Source organism: Pelmatolapia mariae, linkage group LG3_W (assembly GCF_036321145.2).
Source record: "Pelmatolapia mariae isolate MD_Pm_ZW linkage group LG3_W, Pm_UMD_F_2, whole genome shotgun sequence".
Taxonomy (NCBI): Eukaryota; Metazoa; Chordata; class Actinopteri; order Cichliformes; family Cichlidae; genus Pelmatolapia; species Pelmatolapia mariae.
The window spans coordinates 73,947,742-73,974,993 of NC_086229.1; the positions used below are offsets into that span (position 1 = coordinate 73,947,742).

The following is a 27,252-nucleotide window of genomic DNA, read 5'->3' on the forward strand; positions in this document are numbered from 1 at the left end:
TTTTATCATTTTATTTATGTTAACAGCAATTATATAGAGTAAATTTTAGGGTCTTAATAATTCGTTGACCATGAAATGCACCCACTTTAACAGGTTTGGCAAGAAGAGGACAAAGGACACCACCTTACTCACAGTCCATGTCTCTAACCCAATTATCTCTCTCTTACACACACACACACACGCATGGGTGCATACACATGCGCATGCACCTGTTCCTGGTAAAAGTAGGGAGTAAAGTTCAGGCTGGTCACGAGGACAGAGAGATCACTGTCCTGCCCCGGAGGAAAACGGAGGAGCCGGACGACACGACCACGGTGAGTGCTTGATGAGTCACCCCTGAAAGGCCAGCTATTTATAGAAAACATATGCATGTGTTGGGGCTGTTCTTGCTCCAGACTCTGTGATTATAAAGGTTTAGGCCAAATGTATGTGGACAGATGAGCACTGCAACATTAACTACATACACTGTGCGATTTTTGGCCCATTTTGAGCAGATTTTTCAGTCGTGCAACCGTTTTGGTGATTGGCCCGAGTTTCGCCTTTATGATGTGTCATGCACGGTGTACTATACGTGGGGTAACGAGAAGCGATTAACACCTCATGACGAGCTCCCGATCATCAATCGCTTGGTTGTAAGAAAATCCAACCTGTTTGAAATCCTGTCGGTGTTCCAGATGAACTGGCGTTTAGATCAACTGGCGTTTAGATCAACTGGCGTTGGTCAAACAGATGTGTGGCAGTCTTGCGTTTCAGGGGCTGCTACCGACAAACCAACAAAAAAAACGCCAAATGTGTCATCTGTGACACTTGTGAGGTTATCTCAAACACACTCCGTCAGTCTTGATGCCGTTGAACAACAAAATGTTTAAAAATGTCGCAAGTTTACCTGGTGATATCCTCATGCGCGACGCGATCGCGAAAACAGCAAACAATTAACACCACATCGATGTTGTTCACAGGACAGCAAGAGTAAACGATCGGGAGACTCTTGTCGTCGTTATCGTTCCCCTCGCACGTTTTATTTCTCCGGTTTCAGCGTTTTTGCTTCACAACTAAAGCGTGCAGTTTACTTTGTGTGCACTAACATGGACTCCAATCAACCAGCGCCACCTCTGGCCAAGTGCCACAGCCTACAGCCAGATCAACTTGTGACACACATCTGCACCACGTTTGAATTCGTTTCATGCACAATACATTTGTACCTTTCAATTGTGTCTGTTTGTGCGTCATGCAAATAAACCTTTGAAATGAATGAAATGACACTAATATTTCACCAGTGTTGTAACATCACATGTCGTTAGCGTAGTCTGCCTGTGTCTTTTCTCTGCGAACGAACATTTTAGAGTTGGTTGTTATATACAGTCTGTATAAGTGTGGTTAATCTAATAACCATTTGTAAGGAGATGGCAGTTACTGTGAATGTACAGCAGGTGATTAGTAATAAACAGTCAGACAATGACTCTGACAATCTCATTCAATCTTGCAGATTGAATGCACCTTCTGCGGAAAGTGGTACCACACAGTGTGTGTGGACTTCCCCTGTGCAGAAGGCGACTACAAATGTTGTGGGTGCTAAATAAACAGAAAAAATTGATCCCTGTTGTCTTTGCTTACTGATTGTTTTTAGTGTTGACAATCCACATTGCTGGGATTGCATCTTTCAACATGTTTGTGGGTAGATTTGGATTTACCAGGTGTAAGTGCAGCCACTCAGCCTCTACTCAATGTGATCATAGCAGCAGGTGCAGATGTGTCACAAGTTAATCTAGTAGTAGGCTATGGTACTTGGCCACAGGTGGCAGCAGTGGACTGACCTCATTGGAGACTGCTCCAGCTGCTATGTGATAGTGGATCTGCTACAAATTGAAGATCATATGCACGTTTTGGAAATTAACCCTTGTATTATGTTGAAAAACAAAAAAATGACATTGATTTTGTTGCGGGTCATTTTGACCCGTACTGTGTAAATCCACTCAGAATTGTCAAGAAACTGCAATAAAACAATAGCAACTTTATTTCCCATGAGATAAACATGTAGAACACAGACATACAACAGTTTGACTTTCCATAACTATTTTAGGAACAATTTGGTAAAGGTTTTTCGTTCTTACAAACACATTTCTTTTGAACTTGCCCGACGTTCTCAGTTTTTCAATGTTCAACATTTTCAATTTTGTCCACATGATGGACAGAATGTAACTGTGTGCTTCTGCAGATGTACTTCTTGCATTTCTCACAAAAAGTGCTTGTTTTAAAACAGGAATCTTCCTAACTTAGATTTAAAACAAAAGATTTCTACGTCTCCTCCAGTCTCAAAAACAGATGACAAACCAATCGACACACCTGAGTCACTGACTTTCTTAAATCCACTCACTCTCACTGGCTCTGTTTATTACTAATCACTGTGTAACTGCTGTAAATTCACAGTAACTGTCATCTCCTTACAAATGTTCATTAATTAACCACACTTATACAGACTGTATATGACAACCAACTCTCCAGCCATGTTAATGGATTGCCTATATTGGCTGGAAATATTCATTTCCAGAGAAAAGACACAGACAGAAGATGCTTACAGGATGTGATGTGACAACACTAATGAACTATTGATGTGTCATATTTGTCCAAGGCGTTTTTTATTGTTATGGAAAAAGAGAATATTAAAATCATGATGACCAATTGGAGTGGTGATTTCTATGACTTTGTGTATATAATTTGGAATTTTGTACAAATGTAGGCCAATAATAAATATATGATATAATTTCATTCATTTCAAAGGTTTATTTGCATGACGCACAAACAGACACAATTGAAAAGTACACATGTATTGTGCATGAAACGAATTCAAACGTGGTGCAGATGTGTGTCACAAGTTGATCTGGCTGTAGGCTGTGGCACTTGGCCAGAGGTGGCGCTGGTTGATTCGAGTCCATGTTAGTGCACACAAAGTAAACTGCACGCTTTAGTTGTGAAGCAAAAACGCTGAAACCGGAGAAATGAGACGTGCGAGGGGAACGATAACGACGACAAGAGTCTCCCGATCGTTTACTCTTGCTGTCCTGTAAACAACATCGATGTGGTGTTAATTGTTTGCTGTTTTCGCGATCGCGTCGCGCATGATGATATCACCAGGTAAACTTGCGACATTTTTAAACATTTTGTTGTTCAATGGCATCAAGACTGACGGAGTGTGTTTGAGATAACCTCACAAGTGTCACAGATGACACATTTGGCGTTTTTTTTGTTGGTTTGTCGGTAGCAGCTCCTGAAACGCAAGACTGCCACACATCTGTTTGACCAACGCCAGTTGATCTAAACGCCAGTTGATCTGGAACACCGGGCATCGTGAGGGTGTCACCACAGCCTCTCACACTAGTGATGGGTCGGTCGCGAACGAAATGGCTCTTAGAGCCGACTCTTTGAAGTGAACAACACAAGTCGGCTCCTTATTGGGAGCCGTAGGTTTTTTTTTCCTTTCTCTCACCCTCTCTCTCGCACTTTTTTTCCGCTTCACTCCGCACGCGACCCTTGTGCTATGCGCTGGGAAGGGGGGGGGGGGGGCGGTAGTTACACTCACAGTAGCACAGGAACAGAGTGGGAGGGAGAGACAGAGAAAGAGAGCCAGGGACAACAACGTCACATTAGAAAGGTATAGTAATCATCCACAACTATTTTCAGTTGAGGATTCAGAAAGTTTATTCATGCAGGCCCATATGACAGAGAATGTGCATCTTCTTTTTGTTTTCATATTTTAATTTATATTTAATTGTGCTGTGGTTTGCAGTGTTTTGTGTTGTTTCACTTTAAATTTGTTTAAAAGGAAAAAGCTGAAAATTTAAATAGTTAAAAGTTGAAATGTAAATAGTTGGTTTTTGTATTATATGATTTATTTATTACATTTTATGTGGAGTGAATAAATAAAAGTATATTTACAGTGGCCCCTAGAGACAAAGCACGTACAAACTCCAAAACATGTACGAACTCCGAAGCACGTACAAAACGCTCCAGGATGCTAGGGGCAGTGTTGAGCTTTTGTTACCTAGTGGCTACACAAGCCAGGAAGTACCAACGACCGGATATGGTGTGTGGTAGTAACAGGTAAATGAACATTTTTTTTAAATTATTTGAATATATATGAGTGTCTGTGTGTAAATACACAAACAATACACATATGCTTTCAACTGTGTAATTTAAGTGATCTAGGTAGCTCTGTTTTGGAAGTTCAGTTAACGCAAGAAATGTGTTTTGGAGTTTGTACGTGGTTTTTGGAATTTGTAAGTGGTTTTTGGAATTTGTACGTGGTTTTTGGAATTTGTACGTACTTTGTCTCAAGGGGCCACTGTATATATTTATATATAAACATATATAAATAAAACCACAGGGTTTTTTTTACATTAGTAATTCCTTTTGTGCATAATTTTATATTATTGTTAATAATAAATTAACTAAAGCAACAAAACAACCTGAAGAGCCGGTTGGGAGCCGAAAGAGCCGGCTCTCTAAAAAGAGCCGGAAATCCCATCATTATCTCACACTGCGCACGGGCAAACACAGAAATGAAAGCGAAAAGACAGAGTAGCACGGCAGTGCAGCGTGTGATCTGGACACAAGCGATGGAGGCACAACTTGTAGAACTTTGGCAAGCTCATCTGAGCCTCACAAAATTATCACGATCACAACAACCATGAATATAATTGGATGGACATTTCTGCTCAATCACAGCTGCCTGATCAATGTTTTTCATTAGCAATTTAGAAAAGTTGATGGTGGTGGTGTGTGTGTGAGTTAAATACAGAGAGGGAGAGCGAGCAACAGATTTTGTGTTATAAGCTTCATGTTATGGACGCACAGTGTGAGCACTCAGGTCGTATCAGAGCATCGGGCCGTATAGTGTGAGACCCTGCATCGTGACCTACGAACTTCTAACCCCTGCGAGTCAATCATACAATTTGAGCAAAAGCTGAATAACGCGACTGAAAAAAAATCGCACCGTGTATGCCCAGCTGAAGACATAAAGACTGGTTGGCAATGTTCTGGAAATAATCAATTGCTAAAAAAATGTATTTCCCCATCTGGTTGGTGGGTGGTAGCAGGAGGTAGTAACTATGAAACTGGTTGCTGAAGCCTCAGCAGGTTGGTCAGTGGTTGCTAGCAATCTCTAGCTGAAATTTGTTGCAACTTGTGCTCTTTGTCAGTTGGAAGTTGCAATGAAAAGGCACAACTTTTACTTGAAAGACAAATGTCCTAGGATCGGCAATATTTCAGACAAGGTGGAGTCTTCTATGCAAACTACCGGCGACTGCAGTAATCTGTTGTGATAATTTTTCCCTAGCATTTAGTGGTTGCCATGGCATTACCAGGCAGTATCTAGGCAAGTGTGACCTAGTGATTAAGGTCCAATTATCTGACTTGATCATATGTATTAAATAAAAATCAAAAACAGAAAAAAAAGTGTGGACAGATGAAGATGACATCATCTGAGTCGCCCTCCTCATGCTGCGCGTCCTGTATCAGTCTGAAGGACAGATGTCCTCGACCTCAGGGACTCGTCAACCTGCTCATCACTAAAGGTAACAAACACTCATAATGTGAGAATTATCAGCCCAAGGACCAGAAGTGGGTCAAGTATCCAAAAATTGTACTCAAGTAAGAGTAGCATTACTCTAAAATATTATTACTCAAGTAAAAGTGAAAAGTAGTCATCAAAAAAGTTATACAATTAAGAGTAAAAAAGTAGTTGGTGAAAAGACTACTCAAGTAGTGAGTAACTGGTTATAATGTCCGATTTATTTTTTAAATAAATGCTATCAGACAAACAAATATAAATGTACAAATTTTAGTATGTTCAAATAGAATATATGTAAAACCATCAACAAAATAAGGCACAAGAATTCTAATTTCCAGATTTCAGTTTTTTAACCAATATCTACAGTAAATAATATAAATATAATATAAACCACTTCCAGACACAAGACTGTATACTATATATTCATTCTTGCTCCAAATGGCAAAGCAGCCTCAGAGAAAACATTAGAACGAGGCATCTTCAACATATGTACATACAAGGCAGCTCAGTTTACCATAAATTGTATAAGTGTGCATTTATTTCTGCATATTTAGCAAAAATATGCCATTTCTTCACTCAGTGAAGTGATGGTTAAGCTTCAGCAGTAGTTTGCTCTCAAGGTCCTTTCTGTGAAGCTGTAACTGTTTAGCAGTGAACAGGAGTCCTGCATGACTAAGAAGTCCTTCACAAGCTCCAGATCCAGGAAGAGCTGTATTGATTTTGATCGACAGCTTCTTGATGTGAGGAAAGCCATGCAATAGATCCACACCTCCAGTGAATGGACATGAAAGGTACCTCTCCAGCTCCCCTGCTTCTGGCTTTCCTGACCCCATGGATCCATCATCTTAGTCGGTTAGGCCGCTGTTTGTGCTGGCCTCATCCAGCTCTGTGTCTAGGTGATGTCTGATGAAGTTGAGACTTGTGGAAAGATTTATGATTTTCTAAAGAATTAGGTCTGGTCATTATAGTGCTGTATACACTGCCAAGCTCCAGTTGTTTGGCATGAAAATTTGATCACACTGGAGATGGGGTTTTTTTTCTAACTCTTGTTGAAAAACAAAATCTTGTCATTCATATCCCGCACAAACAGTTTGCAATGAATTCCAGATTAAGTTCAAAATAAGAACGCATGCAAGGCTAAGCAGTGCTAGCCAATAGATCCTCCTCGCACTGTTTGGCATGCAGACTGTTTAAACTAAACAAGTTGCTGTTTCACATAATAAACCCTGTCAACCGCAGTATTGCCTTCTGATTTAACAGTTACAGCAGTAGAGACGAGCTGTGTTTACATGTGCGTGGAACTCTAGCTTCATTAACCAGGCTAGCTGTTAGCTTATAGCTCACGCTAGCTAACCAGCGAGCAGTTAAAAGCTGCGGAAACAACACCCACAAACGTGTCTCACTACAACGTAGCGCAGAAAATATGACGTGATTCTAGTTTAATCAAACTCGGGGCTCGAGCTCGACACAGCTACTGTAACATACTGACATCCAACTAACCACATAGTAATGTGCGAATCATGAACGAATCGTTCAGTACTTGAGAATCACTTTACTGACTCGTGAATCATGATTCACTAGCCCAACTGACTCATTCACTGACTCATCCCTGTTGCTTTTAGCAAATTAATTTCATTAGTAGAAATATATCTAGCTCATAATTAAAATTGTGGGGGAAAAAACAACAGCCAGTTTCTTAACAGAAACATTTCTGCTCTGAACTGGAAGAAAAAACCCTGAGTAGAAAGCTCACATCAAGCCAATGGCCCTTTCTCAATTCTCAAGTACGCGAGTCCGTACTCGCGTTCTCGGCGAGTCCGGACTTGCCGAGAACGCGAGCATGGACTCGCGATTTGTACAATTGGAACACCAGCGTACTTGATGATGTCACAGGTTCGGAGTTTTTACTGCCGTCCCCTCTTAAATTAACTGTGAGTAACATGTTATGAAGCCTAACTTTAATCACAGCCAAACCGATTTACTCAGGAACAAATAAAACACTGAAATAAACCAAACATTAACATTTAGAAGTGATCTAAGTGACTTATATATCATGTTTAACCTCAGTAGCGAAATCTCTATTAATAAAAATAGTGTACATGTATGTCTTAATAAAAACAAGCAGGTGAGATGTTAGAACGCTTTTTTTTTTTATTTTAGTGGACACTCAATACAATAGACAGCTGCTGGGGTTTGTTTAATCTGAGTAGCGAAAAGACCGCGGGGGGGGGTTGAAAACGATGTGCCGGGAGTCCGCTGTTCTCGCCGGCTCTAGTGATCCTCGACCTTGCGGTCTGCTATGGAGCTGGTGGGTCACAGACGTCTCCGAAAACGTCGGAGCACGTTTGGAATTATATGATATCTTGATAAATTGAGCAGATATTTGAAGCTTACACAGCTACATTCTCGCTTGAAAATAACTTAAAAGGAGGTTGTCACATCTTGCAGGAGCTTTCCTCTTCTCAGGAATTCTCTCTGCAGGAGGGGGAGATATAGGAGAGGTGGAGGAAGATCTCAGCCTGGGCGTCTATTGTCTTGTGTAGTCTGGAAGATGAGTGGATGATGGGGTGGGTGCAGTTTTCTCTGTAGTGGGGTCGGGTGGGCTGTCCCGGGCTCTGTGGGGCCGGGCGGCGCTGCTGCCAGGGAAAGGGGGCCCAGGCCCATCCGGACCAGGGCCCCCTTTCCCTGGCGGGTTGCAGAGTATGGGGGTGCCTACTGGGGTCAGCGGGGGAGCTGGCCCCAGGGAGGGGTCACTTGCCCCTCCCTTTCTTCCCTCCCCATCTCCAGCTGCCTCCCTCTTCCCGCTCCACCACAATCACCCACACATGCAGGGCCTTGGGGTAGGGGTGTGTCACCAGGGTGCAGAGGAGGCATCCCCCCCCTCTGTCCCCTTCTGGCTGCCTCTGCCTCAATTTTATCTCACAACTTAGACATTCACATTACTCACACTCTCATAACACATACATATAGGATCTTGGGGGTGGGCTCACAACACGGACTCCAAATTACCATCAGGGTGTACACCTCACCCTTGGCGTCGTTGCCCACCTCTCAATTTTAAATACACGTAGACATTGAGGGCTATCAGGAGGGGCTATGCGCTTACCTGCTGCTCTCTGGCAGGTAGCTCCATGCCCTCCTGGGTTTTAATTGCACCTTAAAACACATATACATCAACACTACATATGAGCGGGTAGAGGGAGGTTTGGGGTCTTCTCACACCCCCGGTCTCTGCGGCCTGCTGGAGCGGGGGGGCTAGGAGGAGGAGTTGGCCGTCCGACTGGGGTCTGGTGTGTGGGGCCTCCCTGCTGCTGCGGAGTCGGGGCAGTCTGCTTCTCCCCACTGCAGGGAAAAGGGTAACACCACCTGGGTCTGGGTGCAGTTTCCCCCTCCAGGGGCAAGGGTACCTAGACCCGGTTCTTAGAGTACGCTTGGGGAGTGTGATTGTGTGTACAGCGTCTCTTTATGTCTGTCTCCACGTTGGTTGAGTGTGGAATAATTGCCTATGAGAGCATGAGGGTGGGAATGGATGTTTGTATTTGAGTGTGCCTGTCTGTCTGTGTCTATATGTCAGGTTGGGTATCAGACGCCACCTCTCTAGGGACATCTCAGGCCCTCCAAAGTTTGGAGGCCTATCTCCCCCCACCACTTCCCCTGCCGGTGGCAGACGCCCTCAGACATCGGTGCGTTGGTGGTTCTTTGTGTCCGGGGGTGGGCGTCCGGGTACACACCGGCTCACTCCTTGGTGGCTGCTTATCGGGGCCTGGAACCTGGGGCTCGCTCGGGCCACTTCGGGGGTGGGGTGCCCTCGGCCTCTTGGCCTGGGGCTCGGTCACTCAGGCACAGCTGGCTGCCGGCGGAGCTCACGGGCACGTCACTGCAACCCCCCCTGGCTTCTGCTCCGCGGCTGCTGAGTGATCCCTCATCTGGGACTCTCCTCAGCTCTTTCTGGGATAGTGGCGCGTCTGCCCCTCTGTTGGTCTTCCTTGGTCTCTTGTGTTCTGGGGGCCTCTGGATGTCTGGAGTTTTGATCTCCTCCATACCTGCTTCATGCCCTGGAGGATGGGACTGTGGCCCCCCACACCCTCTAGCAGATCATTACATTAAGGAACCTTTTAAATACAAGCGCGCTCATGCTCACAGGTGTACACACAGGTGATCACACACACAAACTACACCCTTTTTGGCTCCTACCTCAAAGCACACTGTGCGCTGTCGATCTTACGTGCTGCACAATAATGTTTAATATTAAGTATTTAGTGTTATATTCCCATATATCATTGTGATGTTGTTTATTCTATTACTCTCATTTTCTTCTGCTTGTTTTCTTTTTTCTTTCTCAACAGGTGATCCAGGTGATCGATATATGTATTTTTTGTCTGCTTATTTTGTTGTTTTTTGTTTTTTGCCCTTTATCCCCGTTCCTCTTCTCCGCTGTTTTTTTTTTTTCTCCCCCTCTTTCTTTCTCCCTTTTCTTTTCCCCTGTCCCGTATCTAGCAAGTAAAAATTAAAATAAATAAATAAAATAAACAATAAAAGGTAAATCAAATGGACCATTACGGCAAGGCTGGGATGGTCCATTTGGTAAAGTAAATCCGTTGGGCATCTTTCTTCGCCTTTAGACAATAATTCTGATGGCAAAAGAACCAAACGGGACAGGTTTAAAAAAAAGAAAAAAAAAAAAAGAAAAAAAAAGAAAAAAAGAAAAAAAGAAAATAACTTAAAAGTTTATTTTGTGACCCAGAAAGAGTAATATTTAAAAGTTTTTAGCCGCATTCGTCCGCCATTGCCGCGTTTGAGTTTTGGACGAAATGCATTCTGGGATATTTAGCTGTAACAAGTCCACACAAGTCACCACCGATGCATGCTCGATAAAACAGGTGGAGCGAGAATACATCCGGGACTTTTTCACGTTCTCGGCTTGATGCGTACTTTGAATTGGAACAGTAGTCTCCGACTGATGACGTATCACGAGTACACGAGAACGCAAGTACGCACAAGTACACATATTGAGACAGGCCCAATAGCTCCTCAGTTCACAGTAGCATCGCTCTGCTAACATGCTAACAGCACATTTGAGTTACTCACCCCCTCCCTTCCTGTGCTGAATTGTAGCATGAACGAATCACTCACTCACTCACCCCCTCCTTCCCGGCTCACAGCTTCTTCTTCTTCTTCTCAGCTCAGTGGACATTTAGATGAGAAAATATATATTTGACACATTTGAGGAAAATACTAATAAAATAAAATAAAAATGAATAAAAAATCTTAATTTTTTTGCTCTTATTATTATTTTTTTTACCTGATTGTTAAAAGAGTTACAGGAAACTCCACTGGCAGCATGATCCATAATTAGCAGTATTATGTAATGTGTGAAATTAATCTATTTTTTTTAAAGTAACAAATCGTAGCGGAGTAAAAGTACAGTTTCTTCTTCACAAATGTACTCAAGTAAAAGTAAAAAGTATCGTGCAACAAAGGTACTTTAAAAGTACATTTTCTTCAAAAACTTACTCAAGTAAATTTAATGGAGTAAATGCAACTCGTTACTACCCACCTCTGCCAAGAACCAGCAGCACTGTGAATATGCGTACTAGCAAAGAATTAGAAAAACTCTGAATCTTAAGTCTGAGTCTAAAAGATTTCACATCTGCTCGCAGTGTGTCTGTTTGCTCTGCTGTTCGGAGTCGTCTGGTCCATCACGGGAAGAGAGTGTTTACCTGGAGGGAACCTGTTTGGCATCATCATACTCTTCATCTGCTCCGTGCTGGGAGGGAAGCTGGTGGGAATGATCCAGCTGCCCACACTGCCCCCCTTTCCTCCACTACTTGGTACAGCCCAGTAACTTATTGTGTTGTAGTCTAATCCAGATTAATAGAGGTCATGTAAAACTTAATAAATACTTCCCAATAAATAGTTCCTAGGAAAGTATAAAGGCGAAGTTAATCCACTCTATAATACAGCCTGCATCCCTGACAGTACTTCATACTTATAGAATTTTGTTTGTTTTTCCACTAAATTACTTGAAAATCTTCACTGCTTATTATTTATTCATGTCAGTAAAACTTTTACTTTTCAGTAAAAATTGTTGTCCAACTACAGCAAGCCTGCACAAACTTGTGTGTGTGTGTGTGTGTGTGTGTGTGTGTAGGTATGCTGCTGGCGGGTCTGCTGTTGCGTAACGTTCCTTACATAATGGACGCCATCTTCATCGACACTCAGTGGTCTGCAGCTCTGAGAAACATCGCCTTGTCCATCATCCTAACCAGGGCTGGTCTGGGCCTCAACCCTGAGGTACACGAACATTCAAATGCTGTATGCAGCATACAGTTCCTGACATGCTGGTAGTTACACACAGAAAATCTAAAGCAGTCTCTTAAATCTGTGTTTGCATGCAGGCTTTAAGTCGACTGAAAGCAGTGTGCGTACGTGTTGCAGTTGGACCCTGTATGGTGGAGGCCTGCATTGCTGCTGTGGTTTCTCACTTCCTGCTGGGTCTGCCATGGGTTTGGGGTTTCATACTGGGGTAATTTGCACACACACATACACACACACACATACACAATGGTCTTAGTCAATACTTTAATTGACATGTTGGAATCTCTTCAAACAGACTTTAAACAGGTGGTTTCTGCATGTTAATTGCAGCTATTTCTTTCTGTATGACTGATTCAAAGCAAGTAAAGCTACACTCATTGTGCCTGTGATATTTGTGTTTGTGCAGTTTTGTACTGGCTGCCGTTTCTCCAGCAGTTGTTTTTCCTTCAATGCTGCTCCTGCAGAGAGAAGGATATGGAGTGGAGAAGGTAAATTATCACCTGTTACTATCATCACCACATTTGACTGATGAAAGGTTCATCCTGCGACAAGGGGCAGCATATGGGTGGAAAAAGAGATGAGCCTGAGATGAGTCTATAGACATGACACATCATCTGTGTAGGCTTATGCAGAGCAAGTATAACCTAAAAATAACACCAGAACCACCTGCAGGACTGTAAACATTCCATAACAAATGACATTATAAACAGTGTTGGGAATGTTACTTTTAAAATGTATTCCATTACAGAATACCGAATACATGCCCCAAAATGTATTCTGTAACGTATTCCGTTACGTTACTCAATGACAGTAACGTATTCTGAATACTTTGGATTACTTAATATATTATCATGCTTTTTACAACTACGTGAATGTACTATTGCTGTGTGATTTATTACTATTACTGAAGGTCCGCGGCTCCGAACCGTAGTAAAGGGACTTCTGACTAATACGTTGAGTTCCGTGTCGGGCTCGTAGCCTAAAACTAGCTTTACTTTGTTGTCTGGGTCAACTTTGCTAGCGAGAGACAGAGAGAGGCGTTGAAAGGCTGCTCCAACGGAACTTATTGTTTCGGAGGAAAACACGAACACAGTGTACAGTCGAGTCTTAATAGCGTACTTACAACTGGGCTCGTCAGGCACTCTTCTTGGCTGCAGTGGTTATTATTATATTTACATGCTTCCAGCTCCCGTTTTTGTTCGGTGACGGCTCGTACTTTTCCTTTTTCTCCCTCCTCGCGCTCACAGACACATAACGGGTATGGCAGTCCATTCTCCCTGCAGCACGGACTACACTGCCCATGAGGCTACATTCTTTAGAGCTATGCCTGTAGCATTCTGCCTATTAGCTTTGCACAACAACAACAACAACAAAAAGGCGCTCTCTCACCCAGGAAACACACAGTCGCAGAGAGAGAGAGAGCGTCGCCCTGTAACCATGGCAACCTTAACGCTGCCGCCTGGAACAACAGAACGTAGCTGTCAAACAAAACCAAACAATCCTGACCGGCCACAATATGAAACAGGAAAGTACCGCAGTGTAATCCATTTATTTCAGCAAAGTAACTGTATTCTAAATACCACCTTTTTAAACGGTAACTGTAACGGAATACAGTTACTCATATTTTGTATTTTAAATACGTAATGGCGGTACGTGTATTCCGTTACTCCCCAACACTGATTATAAATAAAATCTCAATAGGGAACTCTAGAACTCCTGTAATGGCTTTAGCTCCATCAACACATTCTCAGTGATTGCTAAGCTTCCTAATTGTGTCCTAGCCCCTTTATAAGGACCCACAGTGACCTTTAGGAGACCCACTGTGGTCCTTAATACCTTCTACAAAGTTACAAGCTTAAGCAGAATCAGAATCAGAATCAGAATACTTTATTGATCCCTAGGGGAAATTATTTTGGTTACAGTGCTCCAATATAAACAGTAACAAAGACAGACAATACACTAAGTAAAAAATAGACACAACATATACAATATATACATGTATGTATATGTGTGTATATATATCTATATATATATATATATCTATATATATATATATCTATATATCTATATATATATATATATATATATATATATATGGATGAGGGACCTATGGATTCTTCGATACCCAACATCCACAATGGCCGTCCCTTCTTTCGAAAGGGAGCAGTCCCTTCTTTCGAATGTGTTCCAACATTCGAAAGAAGGGACTGCTCTCACAGCTAGAGATTGACGAGGTACAACATAAATGCTACGGCAAGGGGGAGCCAGGACGCCAGGTCAGGGGGGAGATATCATCACCCCCACCCGAGATTGGGTACCAAGCCCCAAGTGCGATAGGAGAAGGATCGTTGAGTGCGAGAGGAAATGACCTGAAAGATAGGATCATGGCCAAGCTTGAAACCTGGACCCCCCGTAGCCGGTTACCAAGATTACGTGAAGTACCCTCAGAAGGTCTGCTAGATGATGTTAATGCAGCACTACGGACGATACCTACAGCCACGATTACCGAGACTAACAAGCTGATCTACAATACGGCAGCAGTGATCAGTGAGATGCTTGGCTACAAGTTGAACAGCCACAAGGGGCAGTACCCTCCATGGAGAAGGAGGCTAGAGGCTAAAATCAAGGTAGCACGGAGGGAGGTCAGCCAACTATCAGAGTTGCAGAAAGGCACAATGAAGAAGGTGCCTAAGAAGTACAGGAAGCTGTCCATACCTGAGGCCTTGGAAACTGCCAAGCAAAGACTCACAGCCTTGGCCAGCCGCTTGAGGAGGTACACCAGAGAGATAGAAGGCAGGAGAATAAACCAGCTGTTCTTCACGGAACCAGCCAAGGTGTACTCTCAGTGGCAGGGGAACAATATGAGAACAGCACCACCAAGGCTGGAGACAGAATAATACTGGAAGAGTATATGGGAGAGGACGCAACCCATAACAGCAATGCTCAGTAGCTAGTGGATCTGAGGGCAGACCACAGCAATCTCCCTGAACAGGGTCCAGTAATCATCACAGTGGCAGATATCCAAGAAAGGGTCTCCAGTATGAAGAGTTGGACAGCACCAGGCCCTGATATGGTTCACGCCCACTGGCTGAAGAAGCTGACTGCACTCCACGAGCGCCTGGCAGCACAAATGAACTAGCTGCTAGTTGACGAGAGACACCCAGAATGGCTAACCGAAGGCCGGACAGTCCTGATCCTCAAGGACCCCCAGAAGGGACCGGTCCCATCCAACTACCGACCAATAACCTGCCTCAGCACCACGTGGAAGCTCCTGTCAGGCATCATAGCGGCTAAGATGTACAGGCACATGGGTCAATACATGAGCGGGGCACAGAAAGGGATTGGCAAGAATACCAGAGGCGCAAAACACCAGCTACTGGTAGACCGAGCAGTCAGCCGAGACTGCAAGACCAGGCTGACCAACCTGTGCACAGCCTGGATTGATTACAAGAAGGCCTATGACTCAATGCCCCACACCTGGATCCTGGAATGCCTAGAATTGTACAAGATCAACAGGACCCTGAGAGCCTTCATCGGGAACTCAATGGGTATGTGGTGTACAACACTAGAGGCCAACTCCAAGCCCATAGCACAAGTCACCATCAAGTGCGGGATCTACCAAGGAGATGCTCTGTCCCCACTGCTGTTCTGCATAGGCCTTAACCCCCCCAGTGCGATCATTGACAAGACTGGCTACGGATACCGACTACGGAATGGAGCAGTTGTCAGCCACCTCCTGTACATGAATGACATCAAGCTGTATGCCAAGAGTGAACGAGACATCGATTCACTGATCCATACCACCAGGCTATACAGCAATGACATTGGAATGTCGTTCGGACTGGAGAAGTGTAGTCGGATGGTAACAAAGAGAGGGAAGGTAGTCAGAACTGAGGGGATCGAACTACCAGTAGGCAACATTGCAGACATAGAGGACAGTTACAAGTACCTGGGGATCCCGCAGGCGAATGGGAACCATGAACAGACCGCTAGGAAAACTGCAACCACCAAGTACCTGCAGAGGGTCAGGCAAGTCCTGAGGAGTCAGCTGAACGGTAAGAACAAGATCCGGGCCATCAACACCTACGCCCTGCCTGTGATCAGGTGGGGTAATAGGCTGGCCAAAGGAGGAGATAGAAGCCACTGACATAAAGACAAGAAAGCTCCTTACCATGCATGGAGGGTTTCACCCCAAGTCCAGCATCCTGAGGCTGTACGCTAAGCGGAAGGAAGGAGGCCGGGGACTGGTGAGTGTCAGCACTACAGTCCAGGATGAGACAACGAACATCCACGAATACATCACGAAAATGGCCCCAACTGACAGCGTGCTCAGTGAATACCTCAGGCAGCAGAAACCCAAGAAAGAGGAGGAAGGCGAGGAACCATCATGGAAGGACAGGCCCCTGCACGGTATGTACCACCGGCAGATAGAGGAGGTGGCTGATATCCAGAAATCCTACCAGTGGCTGGACAAAGCTGCACTGAAAGACAGCACAGAGGCACTAATCATGGCAGCACAAGAACAAGCTCTGAGTACAAGATCCATAGAGGCTGGGGTCTATCACACCAGGCAAGACCCCAGGTGCAGGCTGTGTAAAGATGCCCCAGAGACAATCCAGCACATAACAGCAGGGTGCAAGATGCTAGTAGACAAGGCATACATGGAACGCCATAACCAAGTGGCCGGAATAGTGTACAGGAACATCCGTGCCGAGTATAACCTGGAAGTCCCGAGGTCAAAATGGGAGATGCCCCCAAGGGTGATGGAGAATGACCGAGCTAAGATCCTGTGGGACTTCCAGATACAGACGGACAAAATGGTGGTGGCTAACCAACCGGACATAGTGGTGGTAGACAAACAGAAGAAGACGGCCGTAGTGATCGATGTAGCGGTTCCGAATGACAGCAACATCAGGAAGAAGGAACACGAGAAGCTGGAGAAATACCAAGGGCTCAGAGAAGAGCTCGAGAAGATGTGGAGGGTGAAGGTGACGATGGTCCCAGTGGTAATCGGAGCACTAGGTGCAGTGACTCCCAAGCTAGGCGAGTGGCTCCAGCAGATCCCGGGAACAACATCAGAGATCTCTCTCCAGAAGAGAGCAGTCCTAGGAACAGCTAAGATACTGCGCAGGACCCTCAAGCTCCCAGGCCTCTGGTAGAGGACCCGAGCGGGGATTTTTTTTTTAAATATATATATGTGTGTATAAATATATATATATATATATATATATATATGTATGTGTATATATATATGTATGTGTATATATATATGTATGTGTATATATGTATGTGTATATATGTATGTGTATATATATATGTGTGTATATATATATATGTATATATATATGTGTGTATATATATATATATATGTATATATATATATATATATATATATATATATATATATATATATATGTATATGTATATATGTATATGTGTGTGTATATATATATATATATATATATATATATATATATATATATATATATATATATATATATATGTATATACAGTGTTGGGCAAGTTACTTTGAAAAAGTAATTATGGTTACTAGTTACTTCTTCAAAAAAGTAACTGAGTTAGTAACTGAGTTACATATTATGAGTTAATATTCTAAAAGTAATTAATTACTTGAAAAGTAACTATTGCGTTACTTTAAAAAAAAACGTTTAAACCTCTGGGGTCCAGGGTATAATTGGCCATTTTTAACTACTTTTGATTTTCCCTCCACATTTTACCTTTAAAAACTATTTACTTTGCCTTGTTTGGTATCTTCCTTTTCAGCACAACCTCACGTGTCTGAATTTACAGTTATTTTTTCATTTTGACATACTGTATTAACACAATTGATCTAAAATCAGACAAAAAACATAAAATCAGAGTAGAAAAAGTTATATTTTTACTGTAACAACCACAAACATGTTTAATGAATCATATTTCATAACTTTAAATGCAAATATAAATTGTCAATTTTAAAATCCTATGCACAAGTTTTGCAAACAACAAAGTTATTTGCATCAATTTACCTTTTACCTTCATTTTTTAAATAACCATTTCAAACTATTTACAGAACAATCAGCTGTTCTTCAATAAGATGCCACACAAATTATTTGTGCCACTCCAAATATTTCTGTCCACTATAAAGGAGAACATCACAGCCTGATACCTGCAGGTCTGACAGCAGCAGGTGTATCACTCCTGTTTCTACCTGGAGACAGCAGTCACCTCATTGTTCTGACACACAACACAAAACTATCCACAACACTACACACTAACTACACAAGACAACACATTAACTACACACTCCAAACACGCTAAATGTCACAAATCTCTCACATCTCAAAACTTGCTCTCTCTCTTGTTTTTGCTGTCTCTCTCTCTCTCTCTCTCTCGCTGTTACTCCTAAAACTTCCCGTTTTTTTTTTTGTTTTTTTGCTCATAAGCAGAGAGTGCTTGCTAGTGCTGTCCTTAGACAGTAAATGTGACAAAACTATTGATGAAAAAATGCCGCGTATATCTTGTTTATCATGACTCTGGTTTTACGTGGCCTATCAAGACAATTAAAAACTGGTATATATCACCTTGTTGCTTTGTCTTTAAGTGGTCATGTGATTGGTTTACCACGACTACTTTATTCTTCCTCAGTCAAACAGCAGCACTCATGCGATTGTTTTGCCCCCTGAGCTCCAGGTGTTGTGCTAGACAGTGATCGTGATTACCGTCCGCGGGAGCGCGCGCAGCTGCTTAAAGCTGTAGCGTCCAGATTACTTACGTAGTCAGCTACTTCCGTGCAACTGATATAAGATGCGGTAAGCTGAACACAGCTTCAACGTCTGTTTGTTGAAAAATAGTAACGGACCGCGTTTTCTTATTAGTAATTGTAACGGCGTTGTAACGATAGGAATAGTAATTAGTTAGATTACTCGTTACTGAAAAAAGTAACGCCGTTAGTAATGCCGTTACTTGTAACGCCGTTATTCCCATCACTGTATATATATATATATATATATGTATATATATATATATATATATATATGTGTATATATATGTGTATATATGTGTATATATATGTATATATATGTGTATATATATGTATATATATGTATATATATATATATATATATATGTGTATATATATATATGTGTGTATATATATATATATATATCTATATATATATCTATATATATATAGATATATATATATATAGATATATATATATATGTGTATATATGTATGTATATAAGTCACTTATTGATAAATAGCTGGATAAGAAGAAGAGTGTGTGCAAAAAGGGTGTAGCTATTGTAGTAACAGTCTGTTAAGTGGATGAGTTGTACAGGGAGATGGTCACAGGCAGGAATGATTTCCTGTGTCGTTCAGTGGTGCTTTTGGGTAATCTCAGCCTCTCACTGAACGTGCTCCTGTGACTGACCAGCATGTCATGGAGTGGGTGGGAGGTGTTATCCAACATTGTCTTTATCTTGGACAACATTCGCCTCTCCGACACCACCTTAAGGGAGTCCAGCTCCATCCCCACAACATTACTGGCCTTACGGATCGGTTTATTGAGTCTTGTAACAGTCACAATGGTGTGGTGTCTCTTTAACCTCCTAAGACCCGAACTCTTCCACGGCATGCATTTTTAATTTCTCTTTGATATTTGGGCATATTGGGGCCCGATGAATGTAAAAACAAAGAATTACCAGATTTTTTTTTTTTACCTTATATTTGTTTTTATGAAAAATAAGAGCCATATACGAGGATATTCGTTTAAAATTTTGATAGAACAGTAGCACTATAATGTCCTCGTAAGTGGATATCAGGCGCTTGTAGAGCAAAAGTGAGTATTTTGGTCTAAATAACCCAAAATGTGATGTCCACATATGTGGACGCCAGGTCCTAGGAGGTTAAGACAACCCAAGTCGAGGGTTAATGTTGTCATCGGTATGCGCCACTGCTCTCTCTGTGATTGTGTGGACATGTGCTTGCACGCTAGTGCATGAGGAGGGACGGATTTTATGTTTTACCTCTCCAGACACCTTTGTTTGCAACGTTATGGGTTGTACGAACGCTGTGCGCTATGTTTGTTAAGCTGCAGCCGTTCAACCGGGCTTATATGGTTGACGAAGAGAACGTGTATTAAAGAACACACTGTGGAATTCCCAATGCCAGTGTGAGTGTGTATTCTTTTGACTAGCCTGCTAAGTGTTTTGCCGCCTCCTCTCAACCACTAAACACAACCTGACGTTACAAAATGGCGCCCGAACATCTTCTCTTGGACCTCAGTGTGCAGTATCTTCGAGCAGCTGATGATTGGTACGTAAAAAGGTACGACGCGGCGAAGTGGATGTCCGCCATGTTTCGCGGGAATGGCCCAGGCTGGCCTGGACACGGAGGTCGGGAGGATCGAAGGGTCGCGGCGGTGCATTTCCACGGCAACGACTGGAGCCGCTCCAGCGCTGTTTGTGGACTGTGGTGCCGTTCTCTGTTTGGCCTCTTCGTCGTGGCTCCATTGGATGTGCGTGGACCTGCGTTTCCTGGGCGTGGGTTCGATGCAGCTTTGCCATAGTTCCTGAATTTGCAAATTTTTTTATGTATTTCGTGTTGGTTACTGTTGTAACATGACTGTTGTTTGAGTTTTCTACAGTACTTTCTGGTAGTGTTTTCAAATATTATGCTGACTGTTACAGTTTTTGAAAAGAAGAAAAAGCAACGAAAAAGAGGGAATTTCATTCTGTAATTGTCCTGGCTATCCTAAGTTTATTTTATTTCTATAACATTTATTTAAATGGACATTCACCATGTGGGACACTGTCATGTATGCCAGTTTGTCAATATTGCACTGTACATTTCCCTGTTTTGGTTTCAACTTCTTATCCTGCTGACCATGTATGGAGGCTGGTTAAGTCTGGACTGTACCTTTGCTGTGTTCGGCTGGGGACAGCCTTTGTTTAACCCGGGGGGAATATGTAACAGTCACAATGGTGTGGTGTCTCTTTAAGACAACCCAAGTCGAGGGTTAATGTTGTCATCGGTATGCGCCACTGCTCTCTCTGTGATTGTGTGGACATGTGCTTGCACGCTAGTGCATGAGGAGGGACGGATTTTATGTTTTACCTCTCCAGACACCTTTGTTTGCAACGTTATGGGTTGTACGAACGCTGTGCGCTATGTTTGTTAAGCTGCAGCCGTTCAACTGGGCTTATATGGTTGACGAAGAGAACGTGTATTAAAGAACACACTGTGGAATTCCCAATGCCAGTGTGAGTGTGTATTCTTTTGACTAGCCTGCTAAGTGTTTTGCCGCCTCCTCTCAACCACTAAACACAACCTGACGTTACAGTCTGTTAGCATCAGTGACCCTCAGCCTGCTCCCCCAGCATGCAACAGCATAGAGGATAGCACTGGCCACAACAGACTCAAAGAAAATCCTTAGCATAGTCCGACAGATCTTGAAGGACCTCAGAGGCGACTCTGGCCCTTCCTGTAAAGTGCGTGGTGTTTTTAGCCCAATCCAGTTTATTGTCAATGTGTACTCCGAGGTATTTATAGCCCTCCACAATGTCAACATTGACCCCCTGGATTGAAACAGGGGTCAAGTGTTTCCTGGTCTTCCTGAAGTCCACGATCAATTCCTTGGTCTTTGCCACGTTGAGCTGAAGATGATTCTTCTCAGGCCACGTGACAAAGGAGTCGACCACAGCCCGGTACTCCGTCTCATCATCTCTGCTGATGCATCCAACCATTGCAGAGTCATCAGAAAACTTCTGAAGATGGCAGGTCTCTGTGCAGTGGCTGAAGTCTTTGGTGTAGAGGGTGAAGAGGAAGGGAGAGAGGACAGTGCCTTGTGGTGCCCCTGTGTTGCTGATTACCTTGTCAGACAAACACTGTGGAAGACGCGCATATTGTGGTCTTCCTGTCAGGTAATCAACAATCCAGGACACCAGAGAAACATCCACCTGAATCGCTGTTAACTTATCTCCCAGGACGGTCAGCCTGATGGTGTTGAAAGCACTGGAAAAGTAAAAAAACATGACCCTCACAGTGCTCGCCGACTGGTCCAGCTGGGTGTAGACACGATTAAGGATTGAGTGGACTCTCCTCATTTGCATCTGAACCTGGTCTTGAGAGAAAGTGATGGGTGGTGGAGAGGTGTCATGAGCATCCCTTGAAGCTTTGATAGGATAGTGATTCAGTAACAATACCCTTCTAAAGGAGTTGTAAACCTTATCAGTTATCAGAACACCCTCCAAATTAATTCATAAGCTTATAATACACAACTAGAATCCCTTCAGCTACTTAGTACTAGCCACTACAGCTACTTCTAAAAGCCTTTAAACACTTGAAATTTATTTAAATGAAAGCGACACTCCTAATCACCCAAAAGAGCTCAGGGCTCCTTCAGGATTGACTAACAGTTAAGCTTCACCAACCCAAAAACTTCCAAAGGGTCAAGAGCATTTAAAGCTCTAATGTCACTGTGTGTTGTTCTTCAGGGAATCCCCACCCTCCTGATGGCTGCTGGAAGCTTTGATGTTATTCTCGCCATAACAGGATTCTCTACTTGTTTGGGAATCGCCTTCTCTACAGGTCAGACAAAATGTTTCTGTCCTGTGCTGTTCAGTTCATTCTTTTCTAGTCTACATGGTCTGGTTGTGTTTGTCCTGCAGGTTCTACATGGATGAACATACTGAAGGGTCTGCTGGAGGTGGTGGGAGGCATCGTAGCTGGTATGATCCTGGGCGTGTTCTTGTACTGCTTCCCCAGCAATGACCAGGTTTGACATTGTTTTTATATTAATATGATTTTCCCTTTTTAATTGTTCATAAAATGTGTCCTTAATATCTTCTGTCTGATCACAGGAGGATCTGGTATTGAGGAGGACCCTCATGTTGCTGGGTCTGTCCACATTTTCAGTCTTCTTCAGTAATGCTATTGGTGCTGCTGGAGCTGGAAGTCTCTGTACACTGGTGCTGGCTTTCCTGGCAGCACTGGGCTGGAAGACCGAAAAGGTAACATATATCAGGATCACTTTAACCTGTTTACCTTAAATCATCATCATTTTTAATGGCTGGCACCATGGAATCTGGTTAATCCAGGTATCTCTAACTTCGCAATCAGGCACCAGTAGCAGAAATGGTGTGCCGGTCATGGGATGTGTTTCAGCCACTTCTCTTTGGTCTGATTGGAGCTGAGATCACAATTAAAGCCCTCAGCCCAAGTACTGTGGGTAAGAACATTATATTAACGACATATTTCAGTTAGACTTTGCTCTATTTGGGTCTAGATTCTGTTCTCACTATTTGGGACCCGGTAATCAAAGAGATTTAACCTTGTAAGCAACAAAATTTGCTGCTTTAAGGAATTTAACATATTGGTTTCCTCTTTGTTGTTGTGTCTATGCCCTTAGGTCTGGGTATGGCCTGCATTCTTATTGGTCTGGTGATCCGTCTACTTGTCACCTTCCTGTTGGTTCATTATGGAGGATTCAGCTTAAAAGAGAAGCTCTTCATTTCTGTGGCCTGGCTACCTAAAGCTACTGTGCAGGTCTGTGAGTGTGTAATCCTGATATTAGACTGCTAGAAGATTTTCATTTTACAAAACTCTCTTTATCTGACTTTATAAATGCAGAACTAGAAACACTTCAGCCTTATCCAGAAACTTCTAAAGGATCCATAAAGTCTCTGAACACCCCTAAAATACCACTGGTGTTTAGAACAGCCACTAAAATTATCCACACAAATCTTGTGTTTTATAAACCACTGAAATCACTCAATTGAATTGATTAGAACTACCTACATGGCTCCTGAATTCTCTTTATTGACTTCTAAAACCTAAATTACTACGATAATCTCACAAGCATTTTCTAGTTTGTCATTAGTCATGAAACCCAAGGGGCCTCTACATCTTCCTCAGTTATGACTAAAAACTAAAAAGTATCGCTAAAAAAACCACCTCTGTGATTTTAATGATACATGGCTTCATTGTTAATCTGCACTTCTTCTGAGCAGTCATTTATGTCTGTATGTGCTAGGCTGCCATTGGTTCCAAGGCATTGGACATGGCGAGGGAGAAAGGGGACGAGGCCTTAATTAAGTTTGGTTTGGACGTGCTAACATTAGCAGTGTTAGCCATCTTGACCACAGCTCCAGTTGGTGCACTGGGTATCGGACTGGCAGGACCACGTCTCCTGGCCCGGCAGGTCAAAGGTCAGCAGGCATACACATCTACACACTGTGTAGTGACTTCATAATTTTACTCTTAAATCACTGAACAGTGTCAGGTGTAGTCATATGTATACAACAAATGTCTTTGCTTCCCCTTTCTAAAAATTCCTACCTCAGCAGAAGAGACAGAAGGTGAAGCTACACCATCCTACCGCAACGGGGTTGTTCAAGAAAAAGACAACGGGACTCTCGAGAGCAAGCTATGAAGCTTCTGAGTGGAAAAAGTGACTATATATAAACTGTATATACAATATATATATATATATACAGTGGGGCAAAAAAGTATTTAGTCAGCCACTGATTGTGCAAGTGCCCCCACCTAAAATGATGACAGAGGCCAGTAATTTGCACCAGAGGTACACGTCAACTGTGAGAGACAGAATGTGAAAAAAAAATCCATGAATACACATGGTAGGATTTGTAAAGAATTTATCCGTAAATCAGGGTGGCAAATAAGTATTTGGTCACCTCAAACATGGAAAATCCCTGGCTCCCACAGACCTGTAACGTCTTCTGTAAGACGCTTTTCTGTCCCCCACTCGTTACCTGTATGAATGGCACCTGTTCGAACTCATCATCTGTATAAAAGACACCTGTCCACAGCCTCAAACAGTCAGACTCCAAACTCCGCCATGGCCAAGACCAAAGAGCTCTCGAAGGACACCAGGAAAAGTATTGTAGACCTGCACCAGGCTGGGAAGAGTGAATCTACAATAGGCAAGCAGCTTGGTGTGAAAAAATCAACTGTGGGAGCAATCATCAGAAAATGGAAGACATGCAAGACCACTGATAATCTCCCACGATCTGGGGCTCCACGCAAGATCTCATCCCGTGGGGTCAAAATGATCATGAGAACGGTGAGCAAAGATCCCAGAACCACACGGGGGGACCTGGTGAATGACCTGCAGAGAGCTGGGACCAAAGTAACAAAGGTCACCATCAGTAACACACTAAAACGGCAGGGAATCAGATCCCGCAGTGCCAGACGTGTTCCGCTGCTGAAGCCAGTGCATGTCCAGGCCCGTCTGAAGTTTGCCAGAGAGCACATGGATGATACAGCAGAGGATTGGGAGAATGTCATGTGGTCAGATGAAACCAAAGTAGAACTTTTTGGTATAAACTCAACTCGTCGTGTTTGGAGGACGAAGAATACTGAGTTGCATCCCAAGAACACCATACCTACTGTGAAGCATGGGGGTGGAAACATCATGCTATGGGGCTGTTTTTCTGCCAAGGGGACAGGACGACTGATCCGTGTTAAGGACAGAATGAATGGGGCCATGTATCGTGAGATTTTGAGCCAAAACCTCCTTCCATCAGTGAGAACTTTGAAGATGAAACACGGCTGGGTCTTCCAACATGACAATGATCCAAAACACACCGCCCGGGCAACAAAGGAGTGGCTCCGTAAGAAGCATTTGAAAGTCCTGGAGTGGCCTAGCCAGTCTCCAGACCTCAACCCCATAGAAAATCTGTGGCGGGAGTTGAAAGTCCGTGTTGCTCGGCGACAGCCCCAAAACATCACTGCTCTGGAGAAGATCTGCATGGAGGAATGGGCCAAAATACCAGCTACTGTGTGTGCAAACCTGGTAAAGACCTATAGTAAACGTTTGACCTCTGTTATTGCCAACAAAGGTTATGTTATAAAGTATTGAGTTGTATTTTTGTTATTGACCAAATACTTATTTGCCACCCTGATTTACGAATAAATTCTTTACAAATCCTACCATGTGAATTCATGGATTTTTTTTTCACATTCTGTCTCTCACAGTTGACGTGTACCTCTGGTGCGAATTACTGGCCTCTGTCATCATTTTAGGTGGGGGCACTTGCACAATCGGTGGCTGACTAAATACTTTTTTGCCCCACTGTATATATATATATATATATATATATATATATATATATATATATATATATATATATATATATATATATATACATATATATATATATGTCCACACATATGTGTTGTATGGAATAAAGAGATTGTTGATTGAGCATTTATACACTGAGTGTTGTTCTTCCTTCAGCCCAAAGATGAAAGAACTGGGGTATTTAACAAACCGCAACGGGGTTGTTCAAGAAAAAGACAACGTGACTCTCACGAGCAAGCTATGAAGCTTCTGAATGGAAAAACTCCTTATATATATAAACTGTATATACAATATATAGGTATGTCCACACATAATGTAAATCATAAACAGAATTTAGCTGCAGTTCATTTATATATACTGGCTGTCAATATCTTCTATTTTCTCATATGCTCAGGTTAGAAACTGTAAATGTGCAAATGTTTATATTTTTATTAGGCTATTAATAGTAAAGTAAGAGAAACTGCCGCTTGTGTCAATTATAATATCCCATCATGTCCTTCGTAGTGTTGTGTAGTGTACTATATTGATATTTATGCATTTTGGTAAAATGCAATGATTAATTTTACATTACACTAAGCAGATTATGTTACCAGCTCATTAGCAGTGACAGAATCTATATTATGAATTAATTTTTGGCTAGCTAGTGTTAACATAAAACATATTTGCCACACCAGGTTTCATTTTCTTACTTCATTTTTTATTTTCTTCTGTTTGTCTGTTGCATAAGTGAAGTACAGCTGAGGTCATTCATTATTTGGGGACTGAGAGATAGTTCAGCTAGCATGCTAATCTGATGTGTTGGAGTTTAGATATGGTGGAGTAACAAAGTTGATGCCGGAGGTCAGGTCTTTAAACTGACATCACATTCTACAACAAAAAACCAAAAATCCTTTCTGGTGTTAAGTTTTGGTTATAAAAAGCTAAAATGTTCATTTTTACTGTTGTGTGTGCTTAAAACATGATTATTTACAAAAGCAAATATTGGATACAGATTAAGTAATTAATGGCAGTAACAGATAGTATACTGTTAGCCTCATTAAACAGCATCAAATTCGGAAGTGACTAATCTTAACTGGGTGGGTAATCTATTGTCTAATGACATTTTCAAAGATATATTAATATATTCTTAGATAATAGTCATACAAAATATTCTGAATGTTCATCTTTGAGACAGACTTCATTACACGCACCGCTGCCAGCCTGGAAGCTTGTATCAGTAATCATGTAATCATTAAGCATGCTGTAATTATTTTCTATGTCATT

The 27,252-nt window shown here is 42.5% G+C and overlaps 2 protein-coding genes across 2 annotated transcripts in view; both read left to right on the forward strand.

Moving 5' to 3' along the window:
- The window catches only part of LOC134623951 (zinc finger protein 664-like), a 507,757-nt gene that overhangs the window by 96,095 nt on the left and 384,410 nt on the right, over positions 1 to 27,252 (forward strand). The gene's annotated exons all lie outside the window — the stretch shown is intronic.
- On the forward strand, positions 198 to 24,318 carry LOC134623921 (sodium/hydrogen exchanger 9B2-like). The gene is made up of 13 exons (XM_063468924.1): positions 198 to 314; positions 5,483 to 5,570; positions 11,227 to 11,397; positions 11,718 to 11,860; positions 11,965 to 12,092; positions 12,291 to 12,372; positions 22,382 to 22,475; positions 22,556 to 22,662; positions 22,748 to 22,897; positions 23,007 to 23,115; positions 23,296 to 23,432; positions 23,920 to 24,094; positions 24,230 to 24,318. The coding sequence occupies exons 1-13, from the start codon at positions 198 to 200 to the stop codon at positions 24,316 to 24,318; spliced, it is 1,590 nt and encodes a 529-aa protein (XP_063324994.1).